The sequence below is a fragment of the Sinohyriopsis cumingii genome, chromosome 11 (assembly GCF_028554795.1).
Source record: "Sinohyriopsis cumingii isolate HCF-2022 chromosome 11, ASM2855479v2, whole genome shotgun sequence".
Lineage (NCBI taxonomy): Eukaryota > Metazoa > Mollusca > Bivalvia > Unionida > Unionidae > Sinohyriopsis > Sinohyriopsis cumingii.
In genome coordinates, this window is record NC_142971.1 from 110,042,081 (window position 1) to 110,061,547 (window position 19,467).

Consider the following 19,467-nt stretch of genomic DNA (forward strand, 5'->3'; position numbering starts at 1 on the left):
GCCGACAGATGAGCCTTTGCAAAACGTAGGATAAGATGGACATTTGGAATAAAGAGTGGTCTCCATACAAAAATAATGGCTCCGTTTAGCAACAAAAAAAGGAACTTCAACTTTTACCCTTCTGCCCATGTGCAAGTCAAATAGCCAATGAAAAATGATGTTTCTAACACAACTTAGGCAGTATGTTATTGAAAGATGATCGGGGATTCTGTGTTTTTGAGTCTGTTCAGAAATAGCTTTCAAAATGTGTTTCCTACTTGATTTTCAGATGAAAAGCTCCAAGGGTTAATGTTTTAAAAGGAAGAAATGGTTCCTGGAAATTCATTTTGTAAAGTAGAGTGACAGACCCTTCAAGCAACTCTGGTTTATGAATTGGAGTCAGTATTTGGATGGTAAAAATTGCAGTTGGCATGTATAATGTTTCATGATTTTTAAATTTCAGGACAGTAGTGTTTTCCATTTTCATATCTTGCTTTATAATTGTGTTGATAACGAAAAAAAAAAACAACTTTTCTACAGAAAACCAATAAAATTGGGATGATTTAAAGACAGCAGAAAGTTTAGTTTGAAGTGTTTATTTTCTTCAGTTTCAGGTTTTATTTCTTGTGATGATAACAGTTAATCAGAATTGAATTGCAGGCTGTCTGCAACAACACTACACTCCAAGTTGATATCTTGCACAAAAAATGTGTTATTTTAATGGCTTTAGATTAGTGGGAGTGAGAATAGTACCTTTTAAACAACAAAATGGAAATCAACAGAGCATTTATAACACTCATGAATTACTCAGATAAATTTGCCATTGAATGCTGCCAAATTGTAATCATTATCAGTTTTATAATTATTTTTTTTACTGTGTCAATGTACTTCTTGGTATACAAAAATCAGCATGCATGTTTTCAGTAACAACTGTAAGTATACAATCTAACGCTTATGCAGTTATTTATGGTAAATGATTTGGCTCCAATTCACTGGAAAAATAGGCAATTTAAATTGTTGGCAAATTGACCTTGTTTGGTCTGTAAGTGGGCCAAGACTAAATAGTCTTTTTATTTAATGCTTGAAAGGTCTGATGGGATGGCATCAGAACAATTTAGACCCTGAACTTCTTTAACCAGATACTTCAATCTTGATAAGGGTTGTTAAATATATACTTGTGTATTATCTGTAATATGTGTGATTTGACACTGTATAATGTTTGTACCTGAATGTAATGCATGCCCAACTGTGAACAACATAGACCCAGATTTGCCATCATACAGTTCACTGGCATATCGGGGTCTGTATTGTTCATATATGAAATAAATGGTAGAACAACATTGACCTGGAATCTATAGGTGTATCATGTGATGGCAGATCTCAGTCTATGGTGTTTAATGTTGAGTGCATTTAATACATTGGTTAATACAGTAAACTGTTGCTTTATATACTGGGTAGTAGTAATATAATTTGAAACTGTTTAATTCCATGTAATCTCGAAATATCCAGTGCTAGGATTCTTTTGCACTAAATATGCCAGTTGCTTTCAGACTGACACATGATTTATATTGCTGTCTGAAAAAGATGTATGCCATTTCCTGTTCTGGATAAAATCTATGAAATGCATTTCATTTTATTGCATTTTTCAGATTTTCAGTATTTGTGATTATAAAATCTGAATACTGTTTATTTTTTATATTGCCACTGGTTGCAGCAGGGGCATCTTGATTTGGTAATGTCTCCCTGTGAGTCCATATGTCTGGGTTGAGAGTGTTTTAACAAGATTGAATAGCGTATGAGTGAGATTGAGAACCTTATTGAGGAATGGTTTGTTAGCACTATTCAGCAAAAACCTTTACATGGACAAATATAACTTTCGTGGGCATATGTATATTATTAACACATTAACCCCAGGAGGTTTTTGTCGTTTTTGTCTGAAATTCAAGTAGGAAACACAGTTTGAAAGCTATTTCTGAATACATCCTAAAACACCAAACTCCAGGTGATCTTCCAATAACATACTGCCTAGTTGTGTTAGAAACATCGTTTTTCATTGGCTATTTGGCTCTCACATGAGCAGAAGGGTAATTTTTTTTTGTTTAATGGACCCATTATTTTTGTATTGAGACCACTCTTTATTCCAAGTGCCCATCTTATCCTACTTTTTGCAAAGGTTCATCTGTCTGTTTGCAGTTCATATCTGTCTGCCTTAGATCTGAGGCCAAAAAGTCTAAAATCTGGACACAAAATTGGATTCCGACCACGACCGAAGTTTGGGTAGAAAAAAATTGGGTCCAGAAAAATGAGGTTTTTCCCTCTGTATTTTGTAGTGCAACTAGAAATTTCAGATTATTTAGTATCATTGTAGAGCTACATTTGCCTACCTTTCTATAATACCACCCACTTTAGTGTGTCATAAATGTCCTTGATACTACAGAGCTTGGCAGTAGGCTACTACCTCCTGCCACGGAAACTCGTCACCAGGGATTAATGTGTTAACATGTTAATGACCTGAATAGGTTTTTAGGCCATTATAACAAGTTTTCAGTTTGCATGCAGTTGTGAACTTGCTGGCCTTTTGTTTTTATTAAAGAAAACCTTGTTTGTATGAATGAGCAAAAACGACAGGTAGACATTTAAATTCAGTATGCATGGTTGTTTGCACATGCAAATTACTCACATTATCATGCCGTTGTAGCAGTTGTTAACATTAAGATCTGCAGTTGGGGGCATGTTTGTTTTACAGGCATAATTTTGGTGGAAGCTTGTGCTTTAAGCATTTACACTATAATTATTACCCATGACTGATGTACTTGTATGTACAGTGAGATGCTACTATTTTACCTGATATTTTGTGTATTGCAAACTTAATATAATAAAGAATTTGTCATAGTTACAGTCATTGTCTTTGTTGATTAACTTTCATTGCCAGAAACAATTTCCAGAGAGGTAAACAAATCCATGAAATGTTACTTTTCAAAATTTTGCTCAATTAACTAAAAATTTGTTTTTACAGATCACATATTTAAAATTAAGTTTTATGGGTTTTACATTCTTGTACTGTCAGGATATCACAACCATCATTCCTCTTGCCTATGAATAGCATAACTTTGTTGTAGTCACTTTGATGCTTATTGATTAACTTTCCTTTTTTTCTTCCTTTAAACTAATTACCATATCCCTTTTACATTTTTCTTCTGGTCATCTAGTTCACTCACCTTTAAATTTTGATCCACCCAGATTACATAGATGAATATTTATAATAAGTTGGTTTCAGAACCTTTCTTGATACAATCTGTACAATTTCATGGCATATTTGCTTTAATTCTTGTATGTTTTGTATATTGACATGAAAATTTGATACAAAAGATTAGATAAATATACAGATTTGGGCTAGATAGCTTTACTGTGAGCCTTCAGAGATGTAATTATTGTTTCAGGCAAGGCTAAATTAGAACATGCTTGACTAGATTTAAATCTGGAGCAATTTATCAAAATAATTTATGTTCTTAAAAGTATCAGAAAGAAACCAGATTGGTGTTTTTTTTTATAGTTAAAGTTGTATTTAACCATTTTCATAGTAATGTAGCTATGTTGCAATCTTAGGTCAAGGTTATCAGTCTAGAATTTCATGGAACAGGCCATATATTCATGCTAAATGGTGTACTTGATTTTTGTGCAGTTAGTCTTGACCTGTGATAGTTAATTTTGTTAGTGTTCAGTGATTTCAAGTTGTTTTGTTGTTTATGATGTTAATTGCCAAAGTCTTATGACTTAAATCAGGTACTCTTAGCTGCAAATTAGGTCATGGGGTATTTTTTTAAGGTGAGGAAAGCAGTTAATTACAGAAAACCATCCAGTACAAGAATGTTCATTAGTTGCTATCAATTGTATATGCTGGCATTTGGACTTGTACCTTAACCATAGAGGTGCTAAGCATGTTTATCACTTTTCTGTTGAGTTTTCTTATTCCAGACTAAAGAAAGCAACTTATTCACAATTCACAACTATTTGTATGCAGCTTATAATGCTGCTCATAGAGATGGGTTTTTCTGTTACTACATTAAAAATAATTTTAAATACTTTTCATGTACACTGTATTATCTGTCACAGCCACATGTGGATCAAACTTTATTCACAATGAGTTCATTTAAATTTGAACAGGTACGTGCATACATGTGACAGAATAGGGAAGTCAGCTTAGAACAGATTAGGAAGTTTGCAAAACTTCAAATCAGGAGGATTTTCCTCAGCCTGATATTTAGCATACAAAAAGACAAAAATGAGAACTATTAAATTTCCACTTTTATATTAAATTATGTACATCATCTCATCTTATCAGTCCTTCCACGGTAACTTGAAACCCTTCATACTGTCTTTAATTTGCAGCACCAGCATTTGTAACCATTTTCAGTAGGTAATTGCAATTCTCAATATTGTTACTGGAACCAGGTTTACTCTAAATTCAGCTTGAATTTTGCTCAGAATAAAAAATGTCCCTTCCTTGTCTGCATTGGAATGTGGCAGTGTTAGTACAAGTCCACCAAGAAGTTTAATTTGTTTCCTACCTGTGGGTAAATTCATGTTGCTGACTGCCTGCCAGAACTACTCAAGATTGGTTTTGTCTGGATTGCTTTTGGAAAGTTCTTAAAATCAGCATTACAGGAATGGCAGAAAGCATATTCATCCCCTTTGAATTTGATGCCAACCATTCAAAGTACTGTTTCTATCCATTATTGAATTTCTTATATTTTGATTCTTTGGATATGGGCATTTTAGCATTGTGAGATAACACATGCTTAGACATTTTAACAAACTTTAAGTATTGAAGCTAAATGGACCCATTTTATGCCATTTTCAGCTCTCTTTTGGTAATGACTAATCCAATCATAATTCATTTACGTCTTTTAATCCTTTCCAAATCACAAATAGTATAATCTATTTTGGCAAACCTCAAACTGACCCTGACAAAAGAATGCAAGCAATATTAATTATTTATGGAGCTTGAGCACATTAATAATCCAACTATAATTCATTACCATCTTTAATTCTTTTTGAATTACTGCTAATCACATACACAGAGATTACATTTAAGATATTGTCTGTTGCAATTAAAGTGTTATACTCACCAGTTCAGTCACATGCTCACAGGAAGTCTTTACTGTAAATATACTCCATTTGAAGCAAGGTGTGAAAAAAATCTAAAAAAATTCTCTTTCAGAGTTGTTTAAATAATAATTTTTACAATGTGTGAGATTTCATTGAATAATGGGAGACACCATTTATCTCAATTTAAAAAAAATCCTGGCCTGTAGGTTCACATGTATGAGGTCTTGTTGTCTTGAGTCGTTACTTTTCTTTGTTGATAGCTACTTTGCAGTTTTGTTGCAGTCTAAGTATGCTCTTCAACCAGAAGCAGAGATTCTGGAATTACTGTATTTGTCAGACATATCAGTCAGATCAAAGTATTTTATCAGCACGTTCACAACCTGACATAGGTCATAGGATAGTTCAATATATCAAGTTATCCCTGATTTGTTTATCCATTATACTGCCAAATAAACACCATATGAGGTGAAATTCAAAGGTCACTAGTTCTTGTTTACAAATTATTTCTTTGTTGGATAATCAACGAAGGTGTTTCTTTGTTGAACACTCAACAAAGGGGTCAACAGCTAAGCTTAATTCAGAGGTGACTAGGGCAACATTTTTTGTCAGACAAGCAGTAGCTCTGCTGAGGTTTGTTTGGTCAGTAGTTTTCCCTATTGTTTAAACACTCACTCTAGGCACAAGATAAAAGAGGTGAGAAAGCTTGTCCTGGACTAATCAAAAACCTTGTAATTGAATCATTGTGCTCAGGTCTTTATTATAGACATTAAATCAGTCCTTCACATGAGTTGGTTTTTACTTATATTGTGACTCAGTGTGTCAGCACATACTTTTTGAACAAAATACATGAAGCATGGGCCCAAATTTAAAGAAAAAGATACTAGCATATCCTCCAAGATTTATTTGGGAATCTGATACATATAAATAAAACTTAACCATGCAGCTTTACCAGAAATGCCCATCAGTTAGGCATTACATATTTTCAAGATGGCAAGTGAGCTTTTATCAGTTGAAAATAATTTTTTAAAAACAGTTGAGTTTAAAAAAATACTGTTAATGAGTGATTTTCTTGTGAAAGTTTTTTTGTAAGCATTTTTTATATATGAATAACTTGTTAAAGAGCAAATCAGTGACTCATGGAAGGATAATACATACACTAAAGCACCAGGAAATCTGGAACCATAAGTGGTACATTTTCCAGTACATTTAATAAAAAGACATATGAATGTGATTTTTATGTTGCCAGTTAAATATATCTCCTTTCAATGTTTTTTTATATTCAATTTCACAAATCTACTACTGCCATATTAATATTCAGGAAGAAATGTCTGTCAAGAGCAATTAGTACTTAATAAAACCCAGCCAGAAGGTAGGTCTGTAAAAAGGTCACATTGCATTGCACATGAATCTAACATACAATTTAGTGTTCACTAACATTTGGTAGTAGCAGTGTATCCCACAGGGGTGTAAAATTGAGGGTAAAGAAAACCCCTTGGTGTCAGAAATGGGGGTCAAATAAAAAATGTGGGGGTCAAAAATGTACTGACAAAGTTTCATATGACATACTTTTTCAGCTTGATATAGGATATTGCAACTTGCGCAACATACTGTCTCTCTCTAAACATACAAATAAACCAACATGCACAATTAACAAACAAATGCATTTTCCATTCAAAGAATAATTTTATTAGTTCATTTTTCTTTTAAAGTCGTACTTTTAACAGTGTCCAATATGAAGCAATATTATAGCCCAACACATTACATACAAGCCAATACAAAAAGCCAAATAAATCTTTTTAACCAAATGGCAGTTAATTTACTGCCTTTCATAAAATGTGGTTTCATTGTACTTCCTCCTGGAAGATATTAATCCAAAAATCAAGGAGGATGATTCATCTTCTTTCTAATAAATTACACTTGAACTTTAAGATCTTTCTTTTATTGCAGCAAAGTTAAAAACCAACAAAATCTGCAATGGCCCGCTGACTTTGTAATCCAAATAATGCATTTGTCTCTGCAAGTTTACTGATTTCTTTGTTGTGAAAGAATATCTTGGGTTATAATGCGTTCTCCAGATATCTTGTGGCAAACGAGGGCAGATTTTTAAAATTCTAAAACCCTGTCACGAAAGGATTAGTCACTTTTGCAGTCTTCGCAATCACCCTATCAGAAGTCACACCGGTAATCCTAATGGATGTGCTGTATTCATGTCAAGGGAATTATTTTCTCCATTTTTCATTCAAGTTAGGTCCACAGTTACTCTTTTGTGTTCTGCTTCTTTCACTTTCTTCGCTAATGATTTTTAGTGCATGACGTTTTAATCTGGAGATCACTTTCTAGTGTAATGATGATTGAGGTTAAATATCTAGATGACAGCTTGCTGAGCTCGATTAGGGGAAGCTACTCCATCATAACAATGCCTATGCTAGTCTGGTTCATTGTTTCGTATGTTTCCTATGATGCACTCTGCTATACGAATAGAGGAGCGCAAGGCAGGGAGCAAACAAAGTGGGGAACCAGTCAGTGCCTAAACTTGAAATACATACCATGTCATCCATCGTCCAATGCATTTGGCCAGTTATTTCTGTATTGTCTCATTAATTTTTGTCCGTGTCTGAAGGTTTTTGAAATTAATGCCTACCTGATTTTTGTCATGATTGTAAGAAGTAAACATAAAGTCTTGCTGCAAAAAATTTCTTTGTGGTGCAGAATTGGAACAGACTTGCATGATGAAAATTTTGATTTTGTTTCTTTTCATTTCAGGTAAACAGTATATACAGGAACCATACCATCGGAAATTTTATTTATGTTGTTGTTGTGAGAATTGTGATTTTTAATTCCGATGAGGTAAGTGCAATTTACTTTGCTTTACACTTTAAATGTTATGTATGAGTGACAAATTAACAGAGTACTTGGACATGGTTTGGTTTTGTGGTTTTTTTTAGTGTGGAGTTTAATGCCATTTTTCAGCGTAAGATAGGCTACACATGGCAGCCAATATATTTGGTGGAGGAAGAACACTGTTACTTTTCCTGAAAGGATGGTCATGTTGACATGGTTTTCACTGCAACATACCTTATAATATTCAGTTAGGCCTATATTAAAATGATGCAACTTTAATTGCCAAAATACCTGCCTTGATGACCATCTTGAAAATCTTTTTATGTCTTCTTCACCAGAACATATGCTTGTATTGACATGGCTTTTCACGAAAACACTGTAACAGTGGCATAACTTGTCCTGAATGAAAATGGTACTTATTTGACCTCCATCTTGGCAACTATGGTGGCCATGAAAATGGTGCTTAAATATTCGACCTCCAACTTGGCAACCATGGTGGCCATCTCCATAAATACATTACTACCGTATATACTAACTTATAACATGAGTCCAACTGCAAACTGCACAGATCTAGATCTGCTGTTGCATATTGTGCTGGCAGATCTGGGTCTGTGCAATTTGGCAGGAATAATCGGTAGAACAAACAAGATAGACCCTGATCTGCAGGTGCGTTATGCTATGGCTGATTATTATCTTTGTTATTTGCAGTTTGGCTCAACTTAAAAGTGAGTATATATGGTATTTGTTTTAAAATAATAGTGACTAATGGGGTTTTCACTTAAACACTTCTTGCAATATTTAACTGGTCATAGATCAATTTGATCTGATGAGCACTTTGTCCATGCATTTGTGAACAAGTTTGAAAACCAGACCTTCCTGACATTGGCATGAAGTCTGAGTTCACTGTTTACTTCACTGAGCATGTAAACAAAATGACTTGCTCATATACAAATAACTTTTAGCAGCTATACAAGTTCTCAGTCTGCACTCTGACACAGATTTCAAGGTTGACGGTTTTTTTCTTATCAATGACAGCTTGTGTGCATGATTGCATGAACACATATGATTGGCTTTGTATGAAACCCAGTTTCTTAATATTAATATATTTGAAGAATACTTTAAATGATATCCTTTCATGAATTTGGTTTTCATATTCACATAATTTTTATTATTTTGGAGTTGATCAAACTTAGCATGTAGATATATCTTGAGAATATCAGAAACAAGTTGATTTACTTTCTGTCTTTGATATTAGATACAAGGTCAAAGACCGTGCCAATAAGATTTGTATTGCAGTTATATTCTTGAAACATTTCATGTCAGGCACTGAAGGAAATGTGTTTGTTACCAACTTTGGTATGATTGAGTTTTGACAAGAAGATGCCAGACAGTTTCAATGCTCACCATTTAAAAAGAATAAAGGGAGAGATAAAGAAACTTTTTGTAAATTCCTACACATTGTTTTTATCTTGTGGTGTGTCAATTCCTTTGAGGGACTCACATTTCTTGTTCTCTGCTATTATTTTGTATGATGAGTCTGAGGGAACACCATCCATTTAATAAAAGTTTTTGAAGACTTTATGTGTTCCCAATGAAAATCCAGCTGCAGTGAAAATCCTATTCAAGTTTTACTACCGACCATTTAGTTTTTAATAATTATATATTTTATGTTCGGATATTATTTTCTTCTACTCATTCCAATCATTTGGTACCAGTTCAAATGCTTAGCTAAAACATTGACATGGGTCTTAATTTTTCACTTATGAAATCCATTCAGAATGTAACAGAAAGACAGTGGATTGACCTTAGTAATCAGGTGCAAACCAGTCATCCAGCAATGACATAACTACAAGAAAAAAGCAAAACAAATAAACCCCATAGTATTCAAGTCATTGATGACTTGTATACAGACTCTTTCTGTGTATATAATATGACCCCTGTCATTGATGTGTAATGAGAAATATTTTGTAAAATGGTCAGTACCATGTAAGTATGCCTTGGTTTTTGCACCTGCAGATCATTTTTTTGGGGTTGTTGTTGTTGTTTACCTAAGATTTTTAAACAATATAGATGTTTGTTTACAAATGCATTATGCGATAGTGGATCTATGTTTACACAAAGGTCCCTTTCTATAAGGTGCATTGGTATAGTGTAGTTCCTCATACAGTCACACATTCCATCTTTGGAGACATGTAGTCTTGATTTTGAACCTACAGGGATCTCACTTTTAAGGCAGCACAGAAAAGATTTATAGCTTTGATGAAGAACACTATAGTGAGGGACTACTGTATAATATTATTGCCCTATAACATTCTGAGAAAAAAAATTAAAGCAGTGAGATATGACCACATATAGGGGCCTTAATGGAGGAGAACCAGTGAAGACAAAAGAATGAATTTAAAGTGCCAGTTTGAACCATTTTTTTTATCTGAAAGAACAAAATGATGGAGAGTTAAAAGTTAAATGAATGAGTCTTCCAGTTTCATTCAGATCATTCATAATTTATATTTTGCTGATGCACGAAACAAAAGGTCATATACAAAGCTTTTGAATAAAATGAAATCACTCATTTCATTGTGACTAGCAGTTGGGTATGAATTGAAACGAGATGTGAATATGAAATGACACATTCTGAGTGATTTATATGTGCCTATAAAAACTGACTCTTTATATGACCCTAGCCTTTTCAGTATTTTGAAGTGTTGCTGGTTGTAATCCATTCAGTTTGGTTCATCTGTTGTCTATCTCTTGCTAGTTTTATATGTACCTATAAAAAATAGTGACTATATGTGACCCTAATCTTTTCATGGTTTTGTAGTGTTGCTGGTTGTCATCCATTCGGTTTAGTTCTTCTGGTGTCTGTCTTGTGTTAGTTTTGAACTTTTTTCATAGCAACAACAACAACAAAATCAAGAACAAACTTAAGCTGCTACATTAGTATAATGTGATCTTGCTGTGTGTTGGTTTAGCCCAGTACTTGAAGTGCTTGGTACATATATATACAGAGAGAGAGAGAGAGAGAGAGAGAGAGAGAGAGAGAGAGAGAACAACAAAAATCACCTACCTACCCTAATTTTAAAACCAGTGAATGGCTTGCACTTCTGGCTAAAAAAAGGACACTATTGATTTCAGGAGTAATCTATCAAAGGTTAAGATCACTGACCTGAAGGAAGAGAAATGGTTTTCACACAATAACTTGATTTGTCCGCAATTTACAGTTATCAGACTTTGTGAATTGCATGCACTTGGGATGTGAGAGAAATCGATTGATTTTGGAGTTAAAAGGTCAAAGCTCAAGGTCACTAATTTAAAGAATAAAAATAGTTTCCATATAGTGACATCTTTTAGTCAAAACTTCAGAGGTTTGGGTCACTTTGAGTGGAGGTGGGATTTGTTTATGCCCCCCAAAATTAAGTTATTTGTATAGAGGACAATCAGACATGGGACAGGTGTATAATGTGATATTCATGACACTCATACATGTACTTGATTCCAAAATAAATGTGGCCAGTTCAGCAGTGAAATCTGGGTTGCAAAGAGGCTGGTTTACTAAAGTTTCATAAATTGTTCGTTTATTACTTATTCTTGCTATACGAAATGTACTGTTTTTCTATCAGCTACAAAGCATACAGTTGCCTTCTAAAACCAGCTGCAGATGTCTGCAATGCAAGAATTATGATGCCACCCATTGAATAAAAGCACACAAAAAGCCTGGCAGCCATCACATTTAAGATTCCTTAGAAATTTACTGGAGCATCAAAGACTGTCTGCAGGCAATTTAACCTTTTTGAAAGTGCATTTTTTCATAATTACCTCTTGAAGAGAGTTGAGAATAAGTTCAGTGCCAGGTTACAAAGATTGGGGTACTCCACCATCTAGTCTGGTGACCTTCAATTAGGAGTTAATTTTGCCATTGTGCTCTTTGATGATTGTTTACATGGAGATAGTGTGTAATATTAAACTGCTCACAGGAGGGTGCAATTTCTTCTTTCATTGTGATAAGTGAAGTTTGCATTGAGATATGCTGTGAAAACCAATACCCCCAAGCCCTCCCACCATCCCCACCCCAAGCCAAACAGCAGCAGGGGGGGCGAATCCTACAAAATACTTTTCCGAAATACCCCTTCCACTGAAACTATTCCCGATAGAGGGCTTATTTCGACGAAATAACACTTTTATTCAGAAAACGAGACAAAAAAATGTCCTTGAAAATGCTTTGTATTTCCGCTGATATAACGCGAGTTACTTCAATAAATCCGACTCGTATCCGACATAATTTCCACGGTGAGGTATCATCGAAAATCAGGTGTAGTTTGCGCCTCCCTGCTGCTCAAATCCATGCGGGGGAATTAAATCATGGACAAATAAATAATGGCAAATATCGGAGAAGCACTCACAACTAGATTGGCGCGAGAACGACTAGCCGCGATTAAAAAATTTCTTCCGGTTCGTGATTCTGTCAGAGAAAAATTACAAGCACGACAAGAAGCAAAAGTTGAATTCGCGGAAGGTGCCGAGGAATTATTCAAACCTGTTACAGCTGCTACTACTGAGGTTAAAACTGCTATCACAGGAAAAATTGACCCTGTTGATCCTACTAAATCAGTGCCAGGTTTGCTTCAGGCCATAGAAGAACTCAAGAAAGAACAAACGGTGGCTGATGCAGGTGCTGATGCAGGTGCTGATGCAGGTGCTGCAGGTGTCAAGGGAACATTTATAAACAAATTTACTGAAGAAGGTATTGAAGAAATAAAAAGTAGACCACTTGAAAACGAAAAGGAAATTAGAGATTTTGCTGCTTGGATCATATTAAATTATAATGAAAGGCAAAAATATTTAAAACCAGGAGCTGGTAAGGGTATATCTCAGGATGAGTGGCGAGATTATGTGTATAAAGTAAATCGAGATATCCCTCGAATAAATAAAACTGACATTACCTATATTGCTATAAAAGGATATGTAAGTGATATTATTACAGGCTTAAGAACACAACAAGAGAAGGACGAGCAAGCAAAAATACAACAAAAACAACAAAAACAACGAATGAAGGAAGATGCCGAACAAAAAAGGCAAGAAGAAAAACAACAAAAAAAGCAGTCAGTTGCTTCAAAACTACGAACACCACAACAAACAGTAATAGATGTTGATCCAGGTGAATACGAGTATGCGTTAGAGAAACGTCCACGTAAAAAAAACCCCCAACGACCTAAGACGCCGACATCTCCAGAAGAGGAAAAAGAAGATGATTTTACCACTCCTGTTTCGTCGCCCACTCCCCCCGATATATCAGAAGAGGAAATACTGAAAAGCAAAATAAAAGAATTACAAAATGAATTAAGAGATTTAAGGGAGGAAAAAGAAAAATTACAAAAAGGAATACCGAAAGGGGGTACCGACTCTAAGGTAAAAAAGATAGAAAAAAAGGAAAGATCTGTAACTGATGAAATTTTTAAAATATTAGCAAAACTAAAGAAAACAGGAAAAGGTTACACCGGTCGCGGATATAACAACCACATCTGTCCTGACAATATCGTCAATGACATATCACGGCTAGAAGTTCTCATCGGAGGAAAACGTGCCGGAAACAACTCTCCGGAAATTATAAATGAAGCCGCAAATATCTGTCAGAGACTATTTCAGCGTGGCATCATGGATATCGGCGTTTACCGGGGACTCATTGATGAACTCGCAGACGGTTACCACAGCGACTAGCAAATTTAGTTAGAGAAACAATAATTAAATAAAATGATCGTGCACAATTCTCAACCTAGACACACTAGCGTGTTACCAGTCCGCGTAGTGAACTCGCGATTACCAGTCTACAGAGCAACCTACGGAGATGGTCTCGGTGATACAGTTACTGGTTTGTTTTCAAGAATAGCCCCTAAGGTGTTACCGATTGCAAAACAATTGTCGATGAAAGCTATTGATGTTGTCAAGGATAAAGCCCTTGGATCTGTTGGTGATCTCGCCGGGAAGGCATTCGCGTCAATCAAGGATAGACTGTTACGGTTAACTCGTAGATCAAAAAAACCGCCACCGGTGAAACTGGCCAGTACTGAACTTATGCCCGCGAACGTCAGTAAAGTAATAAATCAGGCTGCCAATCAAAAACTTGCAGAGCTTGTAACCCAAACACCCGAACAAATAAATACAAGCCTGATATCAGGAAGCGGATTTCGTTTTAGAAGACAATAATTTTATATAATGTTCAAACCTATATCTGATCCAGCGTTCGACATGGATGCACCAACACTAAAAGATGAGTCCGTGCGCGATTATCAGTATTATTCTTATGAGGCAACAGTACCTAATCAACGCGGACGAATTGAATTACGAGTCCAGGATACAAGTAGATATTTCCTGCCCGCTGAAGCATTTCTTGAAGTCACGGGTGAACTTGTAACAAATGTTGACGCTAATACAGCATACGGAGCTAATGTTCGAGTTGGTTTTGTTAACAACGGTATCATGGCGCTGTTCAAAAGTGCTTCATACAGCATTGACGGAAGAGAAATTGAAATAATTCAGGATAATGTTGACGTTGCTACAACAATCCTGGGATTAGCGAGATACTCAGATGATTACACTAGATCAGCTGGTCCGACTATGATGTTCGCTAAGGATAATTCTGATCATCCTGAACACAGATCTACTATTCAAGTACAAACAGCACAAGGCACTGCTATAGACCCACAACCGGCTGGATTTGCGGCCAGGCCAGGTGCTGCATTTCCAATATTAAGGCCTAGTCCAGATTACAATTTAGGTTTTGCTACACGTAAATTAATGTTATCAGGTGAACGTAGGAGATTTTCATGCGCAATTCCACTGTCTCACATCTTTGGATTTTGCAGACATGTCAGAAAGGTTATTTTTGGAGCCAATCATACAGTTGTACTTAACCGAAAAAGTGATGACGTTGACGCTATCTGGCGAGAAGACGGTGTTGCTGGCGGTAAAGTAATATTATTCAAGCTTGCTTTGTGGATGCCAGTGATGTCCCCATCGATCACTGAAGAGCAACGATTACTCTCTTTCATGGACACAGGTGGTAAATCACTGATATCGTGGTTAACAACATCAACAGATTCCATTCAAGGTGCCGGTGCTGGGCAGTTCACGTGGCACATAGCATCACAACAGGGAATATCAGCGCCGCGACATATTTTTGTTGCACTCCAGCAAAATGCGAGGTTGGCTTCCCAACTACAGAGTAATATGATATTTGACAAACTTGCTGTCTCTGAGGTTTCGCTGCGGATAAACGGGCATCAGGAACCATCCGAGGATATACTGATAGATTATGAGCGAAATGAAGTTGCACGGGCGTATCATCGTTTGATGACATTTATGGGACGTGATCAAAATATTGATACCGGGTTGCAGATATCACAACTGGATTTTACAACGCTGTATCCGATTTATTACTTTTCGCTGGAACATTTGGATCTAACAAAACAATCTGTCGTTGATATACACTTCAAAGCTCGTGTAGGTGAGTTTCCCCTCGGCCCGCCTGCTGGTTTTAGAGCGATCGCTGTCATACTCTCCGATAAAGCAATGCTACTTGAAGGTGTTGGCGGACGAATGAGAGTTATTGACGCTCCAGTAGAAAACATGTAACAATTAGATTAGTTTCTGAAATATAATGTCATACAGTCACGTTAATGTCACCTTGACTTCCGGTCAAACGAAGAAATTGCAATCGAAGAACGCAAGCACGTGCGGGACATCAATAACACTAAAACGAGATCAACTTGTTGGTGGTCCAAACAAGCTGTCGTTGACTAATACTCAGATTAAACATTTTAATAAGGCACTAACAGCAAAAACCGGTGTCCGACTTAATTTCTCTGCTGCAGCTATCAAGGACATGACCAAAACCGGTGGAATATTTCCTCTTCTCGCAGCAATACCGGCGTTGATTGCCGCGGCAGCACCAGCCGTAGCAAAAGCCGCAGCACTTGGTGCAGTTGGAACCGCAGCTGGAATGGCACTAAAGAAGGCAACCGGAAATGGGTATAAGAAAAAAAGGGGGAGATCCACTCGCGGATCAGGGCTAAGACTACCAGGAACTCCACCATCATGGTATCCAAAAAAATTCTAACGCCGTTGAGCAATTTTGATTTACTCGATGCTGTTAAAAAATTGCGTATAAAACATTTCAGAGGAGTATTTATGCGAGATCAATTACCGACGCGGCCGAATAATCCAGAAACTGGCATTATCAATCTCGACAACAAAGATGGTCCGGGAACTCACTGGGTTGCTTACGCGATCGATCCACGTGGAATTATCTATTTCGATTCGTACGGTTTAGCACCGCCAGTTGAGTTTCTCAAGTATGTCCGCGGAGTGCCTCGCACTCTCAACAGCAGATTTTATAATGTTCCAGTGTGGCAGTCGACGCTACCAACACAAACATTAGTTGATCCGCCCATTTGTGGGAACGAGGTTTTAAATGTTCTTGATGCAATCTCAAGAAATCCAGCAACGTCTCCGCATCGAGTAGTGTATGAATATACCGCATCGAGAAACGCTAGCGTTTCCAATGCTTAGCATTTCTGGAAGTCCAAAGGACTTCTCACGCATTTGAAAAACAGCAATAAGAATAATGGTGGATATTTACGGAAGACCTTTCACAAGAAAAGTCAAACCTGGCACAGATGTTGATCTCTCAAAATATGCGACCAAAGATGAAGTCGATAATCTTTTGAATATAGCTGGAGTTGACCCAGATGAAGTTGCTATTTTTCAAGACAGGCAAGGAAAACTAAGAACGAGCAACATTAAGTGGAATGATATAATTCGCAGAGTTCTTGGAGCTACCAAGGATAACTTCGTTGCATTTAGTGATGGCGGCCGGATCAAGGACTCGAATATATCAATCGCAAGCATCAAAGACAGTATTGATAAAGGTGTTGATAAATGTGTGAAAAAAGCCGGTGACACGATGACAGGCGAACTCAGCATGAGCGGCAACAAAATAACCGTTCTAAAAAATCCGGAAGGTCCCGAAGATGCCGCAAACAAACAATACGTAGACACCGTTGATGATAAACTAGCCACGTTGCGGTCAGAGTATGATGTTCACGTGAACGGGTTTAAAAGACTCCAAAGAAACCTTCAAAAAACTAGTGAAACCGTGGATAAGTTCTTTGGGCCTCCTCCAGTCGTCGATATGAAGCTTTCTGAAATCAAAACCAACATTGACACGATCAAACAAACACAGCAGAATATCGTATCGGGTATTCCTGAGATCGTTAACAAAACCAGTCTGATTAAAGTCCCCACTGGAGTTACTCCCGGGCATATCACCAACATCGTATTCACGGTATCATCGGGATTCGCAACATGGTCACGACAAAATAGCACTATCAAACACATAGCAACGGTCACTGGCGTGTACAGGTTGTCTGTGTTTTCAGCCGCTAAATTTGAAATCTTCACAACATATCCTTGGAGACATTCCACCGATAAGTATTCCGGGGTTTGCACTGTAATACTAAACAGCGGAACCGAGGAAACATTTATGCTTGAAGCCGAGGACGATAGTTTAACAGCAACATCTTACTGGTTTTGTTTGGAATTCGTCGCTGCAACGCCTCAATTGGTTACCGCGTAATTGAAAATCGGCAGCGATTTTTAAATAAATGTCAACGTTGAAATCCGAAGGATTTCCAGATGCTCAACAATATCGATACAATCAAGTCCGTGAGTGGCAATCTGAGTTAAAAACTGTCATCGAAGTAACCAGTCAAAAAGTAAAAAAATACAAGCGCCGCATAACAGTGCTGGATATTATGGTTTATTCAGTATCTGCCGTTGTTGCATCCGCGGGAGTAATACTATCAGCGGTCACTCCGGTAATTGCAGTCGCGGCCACAATCTCTGTTTGTACGACCACTACCGCGGCAGGAGTTTTCGGCATCATAGCAAAAAAAATATCCTCGTGTGCTAACACAAAATTACACGATTACACGACAAAATTAAATACAGCCACGACCGCATACCAGAAATTATCATCGCTGATATCATCATCGTTATACGCGCAATCCAGTGACGCTGCGTTGATATCAGATTCTGAATTCAAACTAATGTCAGATGCGTACAACGACTATTTGAAAACTAAACAAATAAATAATGTCACTGATGGCAACGCCACAGGAACTGCTTCAACAAATAGTCACAAACACAACACCGGTAAGGACCACAATGATCTCAGTGTCCTCGACGACACCAGAATTCGGTATTAATTTTCCAACTCCAATTCGTGTGAGCGAAATCGCATTAGCAAAGCTCAGTGCGTATCACAGCTGGCCCAATATCAGGTCGGCATCATTTGGCGGTCAGCAGCCGAATAATTCGTTTGTGTTCGGGAGACCCAGCGCGGACCCACAACAACGTGAACTTGAATGGGATACAATTACGCTACCCACTGGGAGTTATCAGATCGAAGAAATCAACAATGAGATACAACGCCAAATAAAACGAATCACCGGCAAGGAAGCCAAAATATCTGTGACCGCGCACGAACCAACGCTGTCTGCGGTCATTGAAATCTCAACACCGGAATACGCCGTGGATATTTATAGCAGCTCTCTTCGAACAGTATTAGGATGGCCACGAGAACGACCCAAGGTTGAACCGGGTCCACCAAAACCATCGAAGTCGGATTTCGAGACCACGAAGGAAGAACTACACGACCTCGTGTACGGCGAGCATTTATTATTTTCAGATCAATTACGATCAGGCCAAGCCCGGTTTTCAACATTAGATAGACACCCCTTGGATATAATATATGTAATTTTCGAAGACGGGAGATTCCGTGAATACCTTCCAGAAGACATAGAAGCTCATTTTTTTAATCCGATCAAACAAGCACATAAACAACAGCTATACCTGTTGCGAGTATATTTTCAAGATTATATCTCTGATATAACAAAACCAGGAACTGCAAGCAGTTCTCGCACGAACATTATCACCACCATAGAAAAACTAAACAAACTCGTATCCACGATGGAATTTATGAATCAAAAAGTAATTCAGAATCTACTGGATCTCAAAGGCGATTATGGAACCCAAAAAAGATCGAATTTTGCAGCCCGATTTGGTATTCCCGTGAAGGATATTTCAGATTTTAAACTTCCTGGATATAACGTGCACACACTGAGAAAATCAGTCCAGGATCTCATCGCGGAATCTTTCGAAGATATTTCTGCCACGTACACGCGAACAAAACCACAACCTGTTATTTTAAGACACGACAACAGTACAGCATCCGATGGCAGACACATCTCACCCGGGATCGTAAATATCACAGATGTTATTGCGGTCAATCTTGTATGTGACGTCATCGACGGTAGCTACAGCGCATCAGATACTACGACGGCCCAACAGGGGTTTATCCTGTATACGTTCACACCAAGAGACCCCCCTGGTTTTCTGATTGTGCAAGAACCAATCAATGTGGTCTATCTGCGGTGTAATAATCCGTGGTTGTCAACGATAAATTTTAAACTCACCGACCAACGG

At 37.2% G+C, this 19,467-nt stretch overlaps 1 protein-coding gene across 1 annotated transcript in view; it reads left to right on the forward strand.

Moving 5' to 3' along the window:
- Positions 1–19,467, forward strand: part of LOC149789283 (A disintegrin and metalloproteinase with thrombospondin motifs 9-like) — a 343,799-nt gene that overhangs the window by 86,504 nt on the left and 237,828 nt on the right. The window contains exon 5 of the mRNA XM_089975475.1: positions 7,852–7,935. Within this exon, the coding sequence (XP_089831601.1) occupies positions 7,852–7,935 (84 nt within the window). The remainder of the gene's footprint in view (positions 1–7,851; positions 7,936–19,467) is intronic.